General features: G+C 41.2%; 1 protein-coding gene across 4 annotated transcripts in view; it reads left to right on the forward strand.

The window, feature by feature from the left end:
• PDE1C (phosphodiesterase 1C) overlaps window positions 1-15,510 on the forward strand; it is a 541,449-nt gene extending 525,939 nt beyond the window's left edge. For 2 of the 4 annotated variants that reach the window (XM_061414179.1, XM_061414181.1), the window contains exon 19: window positions 12,886-15,510. In XM_061414179.1, the coding sequence (XP_061270163.1) occupies window positions 12,886-13,055 (170 nt within the window). In that variant the 3' untranslated portion in view covers window positions 13,056-15,510. Of the gene's footprint in view, window positions 1-994; window positions 3,173-12,885 lie in introns of those variants that run through there. The other 2 variants (XM_061414180.1, XM_061414182.1) reach the window with 1 other exon arrangement.
• Window positions 15,511-16,257: the final 747 nt, after the last annotated feature.

The raw sequence follows: 16,257 nt of genomic DNA on the forward strand, positions 1-16,257 counted from the left end.
ATCCCATGGGCAGAGGAGCCTGGTAGGCTGCAGTCCATGGGGTCGCTAAGAGTCGGGCATGACTGAGCAACTTCACTTTCACTTTTCACTTTCATGCATTGGAGAAGGAAATGGCAACCCACTCCAGTATTCTTGCCTGGAGAATCCCAGGGACAGGGGAGCCTGGTGGGCTGCCGTCTATGGGGTCGCATAGAGTTGGACACGACTGAAACGACTTAGCAGCAGCATGCAAGATGTTAAGATTTTATTAAACTGTATTTAGAGAGTACATAAGTGTTCATTTTATTATTAATCCTACTTTTCTATATGCTCAAATAGTGTATATTAAAGAATTTCTTAAGTGAAAAATCTGTGACTGTCTTCCAAGACAGTTTTGTCGGTCACGTGCTTCAATCCTGAAGCTACCAGGTGCCACTTCATTAAAGAACTGCTTGTGTGGTTGCTGAAATTAAGAAAGCTTCCTCCTGAAATGCCAGCACCAGGAAACTGCTCTGGGGACATCACCTGGATTCCTTGCACATCTATAGCAAAATGACTCTTCTTTGGTAAAGGAGTAGCACCTGCATCCAAGTTTTTCTAGTGCCAAATTCAACTGTACCCCATGAGGTTTATGAACCCCGTCAAGCCCCATGGGTGGGCCATAAGTGATGGAGAGCTGAGCAAATGTTGGCTCTCACTGGAGGAGTGGCCCAGAGCTTCACTTCCAGTCATGACTGCTAAGGATGGAGTCTAGTCATTGGCTTCTAAGCAGATGCCCCCGGGAGCCTCGGTCACATCACTTTCCTGAAGTGATCCTTAGATGGACAGGTACAGTACCATAATCATCCAGGGATGCAGATAGCCGATTGCTCCTGTGTATGCAGCTGCTGGCTTGCACGGTAGTGTTGACAATAGATGCGGCTCTGCTTCTAATCTCTGTTGCCTGATGTAGAAAGAGTTTGTGTGTTGAGATGCCAACTGGCTTGCAATGACATTGTTATGTGTCCTGTTCTAGGGGACTACGGATAAAATGTCCAGCCAGAGGATTCTTCAGAAGAGAACTGACCAGCCTTGAGGTCTGAAGACATTTTAGGAAGCTTATGTGGTTTTTTAAAAAAACAAACTATTATGTGTATTTTAAGTTATTGAGTGATGAACTTCAAAAATGGTAATTTCTTATCTTACTTAATACAGGTTTTTAACAATAAATACTTTGATACATATTGCACATCTATCAAATATCAGGGACAGTGGTAGGTTCCTCACACATATTATCCCATTTAATCCTCACAACAACCTCTAAGGAAGATACTATTATGTCCATTTCACAAATTAGTAAACTGAGGCATACTCAGATAAACAGCTTGCCCAAAGTTAGCAGAGTTTCACTTTCAGGGGTAAAAGCTGATGTCAGTCCACATTGGAATGGTCTTTCTTTCATGCCTATATTCTGCTTGGGATTAGATCAGTTATGTATGTACCCATTTCAAGCACAATTTTGGGGTGTGCAGGGGCCCTGAAAAATGAAAATGTTAGTCACTCAGTCATGTCTGAATCTTTGCAGCCCCATGGACAGTAGCCCACCGAGTGCTCTGTCTATGAAATCCCTCTGCATTGTCTTAACTTTAAGTGAAGATTCCCCCAAGTGGTCTCTTTGCAATTGCCTTTTACCTTGAGCTCCATTTAAGGGAAACCAGTTGCCATTCTTACTATGGAGTAGAGCAAAGCATATTTGTTATGTGGTGATTTAGCATTTCAGAGCTCTAGAACCCTAAAGAAATGTCAGGCTTCTTCTGACAGAGGTCATTGTTGATGTGAGCAAAGGACAGAGATTTAGCCTTACACTCCCCATCTTCAGATGCACACGTAGAAAAATACACAAGCTAATGAAAAAAAAAATCAAGCAAAAAACTTTCAAATATTTAACTTCCTAAATATTTCTTTCCTTTGAAAGAGCATGCCTCATGTGCTTCGTGCTCTCCAGGGCAAATAAAAGGAAAACAAAGAACTCAATTAAAAATGATCGTCTCCTTGAAGGAGGACTTTCTTATTCTTTTTTATTAATTTAAATATTATTTTGATTAAATTAAACCATTAATCATTAAATCACGAAGTTGCAGGGCATTTAATAGCTAGCAATTGTTGGAATAAGGAAAGATCTTATTTTCCAGCCTTTCCTGATTGCTTCCCCTCTTTCACCTAGCTGTCAGAGGGGCTTGAAAATTGTGCCTCGGGCTCTCCAGACTATGGGAAGACCTGTAGAAATGCACTGAGATTGTAGCATTGGCGTAAAGCAAAAGCGCTCAGATCCAAACTTGAACTTTCAAAGGAAAGGAACTTGCTGACATTCTTCTTTGAGCAAACGTGGGCAGCAAATCTAGGTATCAAGGCATTGCTGATGCAAAGGATAAATATTAGGCTGTCTAGATTTTACTCAGCTTTGCCAGCGGGTGTGTGTTTTAAGTGATTCACCACTTCTGTAGTAAATGGGAGCTTTATGAAGGTTAGTGAATGTGATGCCAAATAGTTTCTTCAATCATTAAATATTTTTCAGCACCAACTGTTAGCAGTACTGGGGTTATGTTCTGGGGATGCAAATGTGTATAACACCCTATCTCATCTTCATGAAATTTAAGCGAGGATCAGTGATCTATGGAATGAAGCATAAGGAAGAGGAATCCCAAAGACCAGGGAGACAGTGGTCCAAGAATGACTTCCAGTGAACGTGACTCAGAATTATCATGGCTTAGCAAAATAAATGCAGAGTCTTAAAACTCAAGAGTCATTTGCTGTCATTTTCCTAATTCCATCAAGATTAGTGTTCTAGACTGAAGCTTCTTCCATCCTGGTTGAGTATCTAGGCCACACTTCGAATCTGGGAGCTCCAGGATTCTACACTTATGGTTGGGCATTGCCCAAAACAATTGAATGAACCTCTTTATTTGTACATCGTATAAATAGTTTAGAACATGGGCTGGATGTTTCTGCTTTGCTTAAAATGGCACTAGGTTTCAGCAAAGTGTTTCCCTCAGGTAGCTGAATGGGGGAAAAAAAAAAAATATATATATATATATATATATATATTTCTTTTTTTTCCACAAATGCCCATTTTGGATAATTAGCCTTTTGTGAATCACAGTGGTGTATTCTCTGCCAAATGTTCACAAATAAATTTATTAAGTTAATCTCTTCATTGTGTGCTGAGGTTTTTCAAGTAGTAAAATCCATTTGTGCAGGGAATTACATGACTTTTCTATACTGTAATAAGAAATCCACCAGGGAAGCCACCACTTAAAGGCTCCCAATGGTGACCTTTCATCTCCTGTGCTATGTAATAATGGTAGCCACATACCAAGCACCTAGGACATACTGGCACTCTGTGAGGTTGCAAGGTACCCTACATACATTATCTAAGTTATAGCTGCTTTAAAGTCTCCCTGCAACCATGCCAAGAAGCTACCATTTCCCCCATTTTCTAGAAAACAAAAATCCTGAATCCCAAAACAGATTATCTCCTTAGGATCTCACAGCTGGTAATAGCTTAGCCCAGTTCTGTGACACCCCAAATCCATGCCTCTCTCACAAATACTGCATTACCTCTCCCCAAAGTAGATCTTCATGGGTTCGATTCTTGTGACAGATTTTAGCATATGGGCAAGGGTTGGCCACTCTTATATGTGATGACCAGACCCCGTTAACTGCCAAAGGGAAAGTCACTCAGTTGTGTCCGACTCTTTGCGACCCCATGAACTATACAGTCCATGGAATTCTCCAGGCCAGAATTCCTGGAGTGGGTAGCCTTTCCCTTCTCCAGGGGATCTTCCCAACCCAGGAATCTAACCCAGGTCTCCCATATTGCAGGTAGATTCTTTACCAGCTGAGCCACCAGGGAAGCCCAAGAATACTGCATTGGGTAGCCTATCCCTTCTCCAGTGGATCTTCCCCACCCAGGAATCGAACCGGGGTCTCCTGCCTTGCAGGTGGATTCTTTACCAATTGAGCCATCAGGGAAGCCCCCGTTAGCCACCCCAAGCAGCCCTCAAAACTTAAGTACAAGCTGACTTATTCTCAAAATAGAAGTCCCTGAGACAAGTGTTTCTCAATCTGGCTATGAGTTAGAATCACTGGGTATCACAAACATACTGATGCATGGGCTTCACCTTAGCACAGCAGATTACTTCTGAGACTCTTGGCGGCTGGGCTTAGGAATCGGTTAATCTGAAGCTCTCCAGGTGATCTGATGGGCATCCAGGGTTGAGAACTGTGGGAGGAAGCAAACAGCTTCAGGTTGGATGAAGGGCAACACAACTAGATGGTTTATCTTTCCTCTGTGTATTTCATGTGTTTTTCAGAGGATCTAAAAATGCAGGTTCGGTTGTTTGGTTCAGGCAGTGTCAACTGGGCTTTTTCTGACTAGCTTCTCTGACAGCAGGCTTCCTATCTCCTGTGCTCCTGGCTTTGTGAGTTTCAGATATAGAAATAGTAGTTAGTATTCTCATTTTCTTGAGGAAAAGTCCTTGGAGAGCCAGAGTCTTTTCTGACATAGATGTAGGGTTTAATTATTCTAATTTTAATATAAACTATACTTTGAAGAGTTTAGGAATAGACCCTCACCTTAGACAACACTACATCTAATGTGCATGGTTTAAGAGTAATTTTCCGGTTGGGTTCATGTTCTAAGAGTGTATTTCTACAAAAAGAAAGGACATCCATGAGCCTGGCCTTCATATTACTGCTTTCATGTCTTGAGGAGACAAAGGAATTACTCTAACCGGGGGAGTATGCTGTTACTGAGTTTTCCTGACAAGTGCAAACCTTCCAGATAATTCCTGAAACGTAGGATCTTCCTCTGAGGAAAAGGATGGAAGCTGATGCTGGGTGAGCACCTACTCTGTGTCTGTGCTGTGTTGGCTGTCTCTCACGTGTTGGTTTCTTGTCATTCTCACCCTGGCCTCTGCAGTGAGTGTTACTGTCTCTGTATTTTTATAATGGAAAACTGAAATTATACATCCCAGTCATATGGGGGCAGAGACAGAACGGAATCTGACCCTCCTTCCAAGGATGGGGGAGGGTGACCACAAATGAGAGAAGGGATGTAAGGACACTGAAAGGTGCAGAAGACAGGCCATGCTACCGGGCTCCTTAAACAGCAAAGCCCCAGCTTCACAAAAAGTGAACTTTCATCTTCAAAACTGTCTGCTGGGAAGCCTAAGTATTGAACGAGGACCAAATCTCCTGCTCTGGTGAAACAAATGAACATCTTCCACCTTCCCTTTAAGGAAAAGACCAGCTATGAAAACCAGTTCAGCCACACCACTAGTTTTAAAAGATGTGTTTCTGCCTCTGGAATTGGGATGAACCCATCTTGATTCTGCGCTCCATGGAGCTGATGTTAGCAGTGAGAGGAGGCTTTTGGCTAATTGTATGTGTTCCCACGAGCTCATCTTCAGAATGCAGTTAATTCATACCAGGCAAGCCAGTGTGGTTGCCTCGATCAGAATCTGGCATGAGTCAGGTTTGGAATGTAGATGCTCTGACAAGATGTCCTGAAAGGAAGCTAGAAAGAGTCCAGAGGGAAGACAAATCTGGAGCCAGGACTGATATCAGGCTGATTCTCTGGGAAGGACAGGAGGAGTGAGCAGCCCCTTTCCACCAGCCTGAGATCACGGATGGCAGTGCCCGGCCCAGAGTCCTTTAGGAGCTCCGTTCGCTCTGGATTTAGTCTCCCCTTACACACCAGCAGTTCCCTCAGATTCAGTCACTGTCACTGTAATAATAATAATAATGATAAAAGTTGCCCTTCACTGAAGGCCTTCTTTTGTGCCAGACACCGTGATAATCCTTCACGTGCCACATCTTGCTGAGTCCTTCCAAGGAGCCCTGTTCGGTGTATAATGTTGTTATATAGGGAAAAAGGGAGGCTTCCAGAGGGGAAGTGTTTGCCCCAAATCAAATAGCTGGGGGAGATAAAGGAGGCTTTAAAACCAGGTCTCTCTACATCAAATCTCCCACTGTTACTCTCATCCCTTAGTCAGACCCCAGGAACATACTCTTTGGTCTTACTCTTTGCTTTTCCAAGTTTTCAATGTGTTTAGAAAAGATTGCTGACTCTGAATGTTGGCTCTTCTACATGTGGACTTCCTCACAGTTCTCAAGTGATAACATCAAAGTTGTTTTTCCCAACAAAAAGAACCTTTTTATTTTTTCATTTCTCAGAGCTTTTTCTTCATGATAGACCCAACAGGAAGAAAAACCTATGCCAGTAGGAGAGAAAAAAAAAAAAAGCACAATTTTGATCACAATTGGGATCACATCTCACGATCCATCAGATCATCCATACTAGAGAGAACCTTACCAGTGTAGAATACATGGCAAGGCTTTTAGGTATCCCCTGTATCTCAGTGTTCACCAAATACTTTATACTTAGAAATGCAAATTTTATGGCAGTTGTGACAATTACTGCTCACTCTTTAGGTATCTAAGAACATATATCCTGGAGATAAACCACTAATACAATATTTGTGCAAAGTTATTGTGAAGAAACTTGAGTCAAAAGAACCAGGAAAGTATGCATGTGTATCTGTTTCATCATTGATTGCTGCCATTTCTGTTGTACCATTGTTTTCTTCAGAATGTATCATAAGTCTTGTGCTCTAATAAAATTTGTGTAATTTCACACAAGTAGCTTTAAATGCTGCAAAAAGGATTCCTTCCCAAACAGGCAGTTTGTTGTGATCAGACTATAGCAAGAGCCCTAGCCAGCTGTTTACGGTTTACAGAACACTTGCAATGTCCAAAATATTGTTGGTGTTGTTTGCTTTGTGAAGATGCGGGAGGGGAAGATTGGTGAGACTAAAATAGTTTGCAAACTCCTGCACCATGGAATTTTCTGAAGAGCTAACTCCTGAGGCCTCAGCCTAACACCCAGCCCCAGTAGATTCTGCTTTTGTGGGTCTGGGGTACCCAGGACTTTTTCAAATTAATTTTTATCAGAGTATAGTTTCTTTACAATGTTGCACTAGTCTACTGTACAGCAAAATGAATCAGCCATACCCATACATGTATCCCCTCCCTTTTGGATTTCCTTCCCATTCAGGTCACCACAGTGTGTTAAGTAGAGTGCCCGGTGCTATACAGTATGTTCTCATTCAGTTCAGTTCAGTCGCTCAGTCATGTCTGACTCTTTACGACCCCGTGGACTGCAGCACACCAGGCTTCCTTGTCTATCACCAACTCCTGGAACTTGCTCAAACTCATATCCATCAGGTCGGTGATGCCATCCAACCATCTCATCCTCTGTTGGCCCCTTTTCCTCCCGCCTTCAATCTTTCCCAGCATAGGGGTCTTTTCCAATGAGTTAGTTCTTCGCATCACGTGGCCAAAGTATTGGAGTTTCAGCTTCAGCATCAGTCCTTTCAAGGAACACTCAAGACTGATTTCCTTTAGGATTAACTGATTTGATTTCCTTGCAGTCTAAGGGACTCTCAAGAGTCTTCTCCAGCACCGCAGTTCAAAAACATCAGTTCTTTGGCACTCAGCTTTCTTTATAGTCCAACTCTCACATCCATATATGACTACTGGAAAAACCATAGCTTTGACTAGATGGACCTTGGTCTCCCTGGTGGCTCAGCAGTAAAGAATCTGCCAGTCTATGCAGGAGACATGGATTCAATCCTTGGGTCAGGAAGCCTCCTTGGAGGAGGAAATGGCAACCCACTCCAGTATTCTTATCATGGAAAGAGGGCCCTGGTGGCCTATAGTCCATGGGGGTTGCAAAAGAGTCAGACACAACTGAGTGACTAAACAACAACAAATCAATTGTATATATGTATCAATCCCAATCTCCCAATTCCTCCCTTCCCTTCTTTCCCTTTGATACACATACATTTATCTCTACATCTGTATCTCTGTTTCTGTTTTGGAAATAAGATTATCTATACCATTTTTCTAGATTCCACATATATGTGTTAATATGTGATGTTTGTTTTTCTCTTTCTGACTTACTCTACTCTGCATGCCACTCTCTAGGTCCATCCACGTCTCCACAAATGACCCAGTTTCATTTCTTTTTATGGCTAAGTAATATTCCATTGTATATATGTACCACATATTCTTTATCCATTCCTCTGTTGAGGTACATTTAGGTTGCTTCCATATATACTCAAGATTTTTAAAAGCTCCCCAGGTGGTTGTCGTATGCAGTTGAGGGGTGAGAACCACCAAGTTAAAATTTTCATTCAAGACTGTGGGGCTCCCCTAACTTGAAAGCTTGTCTCCCATGCTCAGACTTCTGGAATAGCTGTTAGCCTCCCAACCCTGCATAGCTGAGGGAAGAGACAAAAACAACTATTATTTAAGAGATTTTTAGCCATGACCTTTATGCAATTCCTTCCTGAGCCGTTACCACACAAATTGTATTAATGGGGTGTGATTTGCTTTTGCTTTGGGGGAAATATGATTATGGTTACTAATAAGGGTGCTCAGGAATCCTATGTATCACAGATACATACTCGGATATGTTTTAATTTATTACGGTAGTCATTAAAACTCACCCTGAACTTAGGTCTCAGGTTATTTTAAATATTGGAGGTCTGAGTTCAGACCACTTGGCTGTGAACCCAGAATCAAGACTTCTAACATGCGTGTGTAAACTTTTTCTTAAGCTCTTTACACCTCAGTTTCCTCACTCAAAAAGGAGGTGATAATAGTACCTCCCTCTGGACTGTAGTGAAGATTAAAGGCTGGTTCATATTAAATTCTTTGCATCATGCCTAGTATATGATGTATGTCAGATATATAATTTTATCATCAGAGATCCTGAAATAAAAATCACAGACTCAGTTCTTACATCATTCCATCCTCCATAGAATGAATTTTAACATGTCAATCCCTGGCAATTCAAAACTCATGGATGATTTTTGTGCATTTTTATAAGGACTTTGCATCAAATTTCAGATAGATACCAATAGACATGGATTTCAGAAAAGGAATGTGTGGCAATGGGATTTTGTTCTCCATGTAAAATAGCATTTAAGAGGCAATAAAAGATTATTTTGTACTTTGTTAGTTTTAGTGTATGTGGTGTGTATAAATGAAATTACAAAATGTGTCCAGGTTTTTTTAAGATCATGTAATGGCATTATCTTTGAAAGAGAAGAAAACACATGCTCAACACTTCTGTTTTCTTTTTTTAAAAAGGTACCAATATTAGAATTTTTCAGAAGCTAAAAATGAACCAAGTTGCTGTCTTTGGAGGCAGTGCTCTGCAGCAAAGTTTCAGAAATTCTCGAAGTTGCTGCTGCTACCAATGCAGTGGTTCCAAAAGATGACACTGCAGTTGTACGGGACCAAAAACACAGAGTTGAGCTCTAATACAGATTTTGATTTAACCACAGAAATTAGGCTGCACCTAGATTAGATGAGTACTAGCCACCATTCTTTCTGCCTGCTCTCTGTGCAGACAACAGGGCATACTGAATTAATAGAATACATGATATGATAGCAACAGGAATGATGAATTAACAACCCAGTCTTTGTGAAAGAGTGGCATGCTCCTGATAAAGGGGGCTCCTTAGCCTAATGAAATCGAGAAAACCACATGCCATTGGGTGTTCTTAGGGATTCACAACCCATGTCACCTTCAGTTAGGTCTCGGAGAAGTCCTGCCATGAACATACTAGTTTAACCCAGTTCCTTTGACTGAGGAACCCCTTGCTCCCCCAGCAACGCTGACCACATTTACAACTTGATTGAAGGGTACTTGGAGAATCAGTACAGACAAGCAATTCAAAAAACTTCATTCATATTTCAACATCTGAATCCAACCAACAGCTATATTAATTCAATATATGAATAAATCTCTATCTATTTTCTGAAGAATTCTCTGCGTTAGTTTCCTAAGGGGGGCAGTGGGGGGAGGTAGCTACTGAGCAAAATGGTCTTAGAGACAGACAGAATAAAAGGTTGATGCTGGGAGGGGAAAGGGTGAAAGTCATAGACACTTTGGGAGGAATGAAAAAGAATGAATGAGAATGAAAACACCTTTGCGTTTATGAAAAAATAAGATTTAAACAAATGAGGACTAAAACTCCTAAAAGAGCATCACTTCTATGAAAAACAAACATTGTGTGTAATTGTCAAATAAAGGATGATGTATCAGTTTTTGTCTGGAACCTTTCTTTTCCCAAGCACACTTGAAAGTATTCAGTAATATAGAGAATGACTTTCCCAAGTTCACTGCAGATATTTGCCTTTGTCAAATCTGCATTAGCTAATGAGGTAATTTTCTCCAAGAAAATTGCTCTAGGAGACAACAGCAGACTTTGTGTCCCCAAGAGGGAAAAGGTCCAAATTGCTGATAATCAAGCACATGAAGGGAAGGGGATTCTGTTCCCAATTTGGTTCTTCTCTGCCTGAGTGGGGAGAGTTTTGGGGTGGGTGAGTGGAGGAAGATTGTAACACTACTGCTTGGGTTCAACTGTGGGAGGCATCCAGTCATTGAAAGGGAAAGGACCGACCCCCACTTCCAGAAATAGCTCAGGAATAGCCAAAAGATGACGAGTCCTTAAGTGGCCACAGCATCACCCCAGAAGAAAGGCCCTCATTAGAATCAAAATGGTGTGCTCATCCCAGGCGCTGCTGTTTTGCCCTGTCATCAAATCACATTCCCCTGTAGAGGGGGAAGGCAATCAGTGTGTACAAACAGCACTTATGAATTCTTCTTTTTTCCCACATTTTGAGTGGGGGTGACAGCAGGCATGAGTATTTCCACAGTCTCTGTGGGGAGCCGATCTCTATCAGCGGGTTTGACTATTTGCAGCAGCTCCAGTGGCAAGGAGAGTTTCTGTTCTGACAATCAGAATTCTAGCAAACGGTAAATGTTTCTTCATGCTGAGAAGTGGGAAATCCAATAATACTTTGGCTGGGTTCATGCTGAGTAGTGAAAATAGAATGAATATGGAGAGGGGTTGTGACTTAAAGAGCAGTAAATCAGCTAGCCCAGACGTGTGGGACAATCAGCTTTTAATTCAAGGCCCTCACCTGTTTCTTTTCCATTCTCCAGGGTAACAGGACTCTTTTTATATCTGTTCATAGAGTGTTTTATGCTGCGATCTCTTGTTTACCTCAAGAAACAGAATGAACTTTCAGAGATCTTTTTAAAATCATCTATTCTGTATATACATTATTATGGCACTACAGGCCCATTTGCTGAAGATCTTAAGTATGTGTTAGTCTAGATTCTAAAGGCAAAGTTGGTGTGGGTAGTATGCAGCTTGTAGTAATATCATCACTTATTATGACTGAACACTTCCTTCTGTAAACAAGTCACAGGTTCCAGAGGGGGTCACTGGAATGAAAGCCCAACGAGGGCAGAGGTTTCTGCCTCTTTTGTTCAAGACACACAGAAAGTGCTCTAAGAAGTTGATGAATGAATACTAATCTCTAGGCTATGAAAAGTATACTCAGCGATGAGTACTCTGAAAGGTCTAGGTCTAAAGCTCAGAGTAAACTCAGTTTTCCTGACTTTCTGTTATATATGATTTTATTCAATAGCTCTGATACTTGATTCTATTGAAGAGATTTTTAATAGTATGTTTCCATTTAAAAGTAGTATGTTTCTTTCAAAAAAAGTTTAGTAATGTGAACACTGAAACTTGATCATTGCAGAAAAAATAGAAAATGTATACAACCAAAAAGAAATAAAATTTCCATGTTTATACTACTCAGAGATAATCACTGTTATGGTTTATATGTACATTCTCCCAGATTTTCCTATGCACACATTTATATGTTTTTGTGAGATTAGATGTATATATGCTTTTTTCATTCAACAGGACTATATCCTAATAGATATGTAGTGTATATATATCATTGTTATTTTAATTTGCAATTCCTGAATGGCAAAAATTGTTGAGCATCTTTGCCCGTGCTTTTTGGCTGTGTGTATATCTTCTTTGGCAAGGAGTCTGTTCAGATTTTTGCTTATATTTATTTACTGTTAAAAATACGTATTATCTTTGGCTGTGCCAGTTTTTGTCACTGTGTGGGCTTTCCTCTAGCTGTGGAAGGCAGGGGCTGCTCTCTTGTGGTGCGTGAGCATCGCGTTGCGGTCATTTCTTTTGCTGTGGAGCGTGGACTCCAGGGCACTTGGACTTCAGTAGTTGCGGCTCCCAGGCTCTAGAGCGCGGGCTCAATAGTTGTGGAGTACGGGCTTTGTTGCTCTGCGACATGAGACATCTTCCTGGATCAGTGATCGAGCCCACGTCTCCTGCATAAGCAGGCATATTCTTTACCACTGAGCCACCAGGGAGGCCCTTATTTTTAAACTGGGTTTTTTGTTTCCTTTTGTTGAGTTTAAGAAGTAAAGTAAAAAAAAATAATAATAATAATAAAAAAAATTAATTAAAAAAAGAAGTTCTTTCTATATTTTTGTTACTAGACCTTTATACAGGGACTTTGTGAATGTTTTCCCAGTGGTGATGTGCTTCTTATTAGCCCTCCAGGATTGCATGCTGCTTTGCAACCATAGAAGCTTACATACAGTGGTAAGTGCTGATTAACAACACGGCCGTGCTCACCTGTGTTTACTGTACTCTTTCCCAAAGTGACACCACTGCTCTCTCTTCCTTAAATTCATCCATTCATTGTCACAGAATCTTTGTATTCTAGCGTCATCACTGTCTATCTCTAGGAAATTGTCTTTATTTATTTTAATTGAATGGCCAAGGTAAGAATGTGTTTATTCGTGTATTTGCAATAAGGTTTCTAGTGAGAGTTCAACACTGTTTGTTTCCTGCTTTTAAAGAAAACAAACGCGTTTAGGGGCCAGGAAGTTGCCACAGGATTCAGGCACACTGTGTCACTGGCGAGGCTAACCGCTGTCTGTCTTCCTTTGCATGGCTCCAGTCATCAAGCCTCCTCTGCGTCACTTTAAACGCCCCGCTTATGCCTCTAGCTCCTATGCACCTTCGGTCCCGAAGAAACCTGATGAGCATCCTGCAAGGTACAAGATGCTGGATCAGAGGATCAAAATGAAGAAGATTCAGAACATCTCACATAACTGGAACAGAAAATAGGTCAAGGGGAAGAGGGAGTGAAGGAGAGGCCTGCTCAGCTGCCTCTGTCCACTCACCAGCCACAGCCAGTTATGCCTTCAGGAACTTTGGAGGCCTTTGAGGCTGGCACTATCGTTGTTGACTCCACCAAAGCATGGTGAAGACTGTATGTGAATTTCCCCTTTGCTATTCTCTTATAGATCCATCAGTCACAGGATTTGGGCAGCCTCTAGCAGCAAACCAGTAAGAGTTGTCTCCTGTGGCTGTTATCAGTATAGATCTTTCAAAGTCTAAATTGGACCAAAGTTAAAAGGATGCAACCTGTTCAGAAAAAATGAAATTCCTTCCACTGACACTTTTTTTCATCCCTGGAAATTAACTTGCCTCAATGAAAATATCGGTTTAATAATAATTATTGTTTTTAAGAAATGCACTGTTTAAAACATCATTTCTGATTTTCAATACAAATATTTAAAATTCATCAAAAAGCAGAATTTTCAAAGTAAATGCGTTCCAACCAAAAGTTGTACTTCTGAATGAAGCAATCTTAAAGGGAAAGGAGGACTGATGAGTTGTATTCATAGGTACTTCTGAACTTAGGCTTCACAAAGCAGGTCCAAGTGAAAAATAAAGACCCTTGTCTTCCTTCTTTCCTTTTTTGCTGCACGGGTTGTAGGGTCTTAGTTCCCTGACTGGGGATTGAACCCAGATCCTTGGTAGTGGAAGTGTGGAGTCCTAACCACTGGCCTGCCAGGGAATTCCCAAGGATTTATTTTGTTTCTCATTGTAAGCCTTATGCACGATTGCCTCACTGTCGGGACTAGAGAGTTGGGAGGAGATGCATTTTGGCTCTGCTTTCCTCCAGTCCTTCGTCTTCACTCACAGTAGACAATGCCAGGAGTCAGTGGGATGCCGTGCCTCAGAGTCTCCTGCCGTAACATTCACCCAGGAGATGGCCGTTTAGTCTCGTGGTCCTCCTTCAGGAGAATATAAAATGCTGAACCTAATTTGAATTCCTTATTTCCTGGTTTTTCTCCATAAGGTAAGAGGTATCTTTAAGTAAAATTTCTGGTCATCTTCCCAATAGACCACATATCTAAGTCTCTTTGGGAGCCCAATTGATCTCATAGCTGTGGGCAGCATAGAAGTCTGTAACTTACCTTTCTTCATGGTGGCATTTTTTAGCCCTTCCGTAAGTTTCCCTAGAGTTTTTACTTTGGGACTAAATTCACAGAAATGGTAAGGAGGGTTTCAAGGTCAGAAATAGCTTTTGATCCCTTTGGAAATAGTCTGGTGCAGTGGAAAACTTCAGGTTTGTTGTCGGGCAGGTCTGACCTCCAAGCCTGTCCTGAATATGGCTAGTTGCAGGCCATGTCTATATGGCATAACCTTGAAAAGCCTCTGTTTGCTTACTTAGAAAGTGGGCTTCACAACTCCCACTCTTTCCTTTAGGGATGAAGATTAGGGATTACTGGGTTCAGATCGCTATTGCTGAGCCTGGAGAGTCATAATTGCACAGCGGAGGTTGCTATGAGCATCTCACAGCCAGGAAAACTCTCTGGGATGCCTCTCAAAGGGAGGTCTGTGCCCTGAGCCACAGCCTTTGGGATCTGATTGTAAAGGGCTTGTCGTCTTCTCCTCTCTTTCTCCACGTTTATTTCCAATAAACCACAGCTTTGCAGGTTGAGTTAGCACCAGAGTTTAGTGCCCATCATGCTATTGAGCAATGTATTTACAGTGTGCTTTGTGATAGTATTTTGGGGAAATTTAATGAGTATACAAAAAGGAAAATCACTGTAACTCCCTTAAGGAAGTAATTGTAATTCTTAGCTCCTTGCTTGGTGCCTGAGCAAAAGGACATTTCCTGAGGCTGGTAGAGTCTCATCCACCTGAATTAGGTTAACTCAATAGATAATTCCTACCTGTATTGTTGTTTAGTTGCTAAGTCATGTCTGACTCTTTTGTGACCCCATGGACTGTAGCCTATCAGGCTCCTCTGTCTGTGGGATTCTCTAGGCAAGAATACTGGAGTGGGTTGCCATTTCCTTCTCCAGGGGATCTTCCCAACCCAGGGATGGAACCAGCATCTTCTGCATTGGCAGGCAGATTCTTTACCGCTGAGCCACCTGGAAAGCCCACTTGTTTGTATACAGATACATTAGTGCTTGCTGCCCAGAGCCATTCGGACACAGTGAAACTGACCATGAGGTGGTGGCCTCCAGTGGATCAGCCCACACATGATGGTCCTCACTTGTCTGTCAGTACCTTCAGTCACAGTACTGAAACTGTGTGCTTCTTGGCATTGGAAGTCATGATCCTGGGGAAGAAAGTTGGCTCCTTCTGTATTCTTTAATCCCAAGCTGTCACTTTTGAGCCTTTGTTTATCTTTTATTTGAGCAAATGTACAGATATTGAAATTCTGCATTGCTTATGAAATGCCTACCATATTTTTTGCATGATGGATTGTATAGATATGCCAGATTATATTCTTTTAGCAAATAAAGAGATACTTTTAAAGAACTTTCTTGTGAGTCATCTTTTTCTTCTGCAGATTTTGGGATTCATTTGAAAAGAGCTAGATTTCCCTTATGCATGGCACTATTCAGTCCTGAATATCTTGTCAAAATGAATAGTCTAACTTACCCTTTCATCTTTCTTCCTGATGGTAAAGGTGATAGTTTGAAAGAAAAAAAAAGAACCCTCCTTCTCCCTACACTAGAAAGCCAATAAATCACTGAGAATATGAGTAATAATAGCAGCTAGTCCATAGGTAACCATCTGTGTTATCTAGCAACTCAATTTATATCATCAGACTAAACTCTATTGTCATTAAGAACTGAGACTTTGGGGTTAAAAAAAATCTGTAATTAAATCTCAGTCCTGTCTTTTGTTTGCTCTGTAATCTTTACCATGTTTATATTCTTGCTGAACTTAAGTTTCCTTAGCTATAAAGCAAGAATGATAGTATCTGCCTCAGCATAACATAAGGCTGAGGGTATAGTAAGGACTCAATAAATATGAGCTATTACTTCTAGGAGAAAGAGTGGAATGCAGTAAAAGAAGTAAAGTTTTTGAGTTTAAGATTAATGTCCCTTTCAGTTCTATGACCAAATAGGTTGCTAACATTCTTCCATTTCAGTGAAGTTAATCATTTAACTATGTGTTACCCACCAAGGTATTCCCATAGGCATCAGCTTCTGCCTCACAGTGCTCTTGATTCTTT

This window comes from Bos javanicus, chromosome 4, assembly GCF_032452875.1.
Source record: "Bos javanicus breed banteng chromosome 4, ARS-OSU_banteng_1.0, whole genome shotgun sequence".
NCBI lineage: Eukaryota > Metazoa > Chordata > Mammalia > Artiodactyla > Bovidae > Bos > Bos javanicus.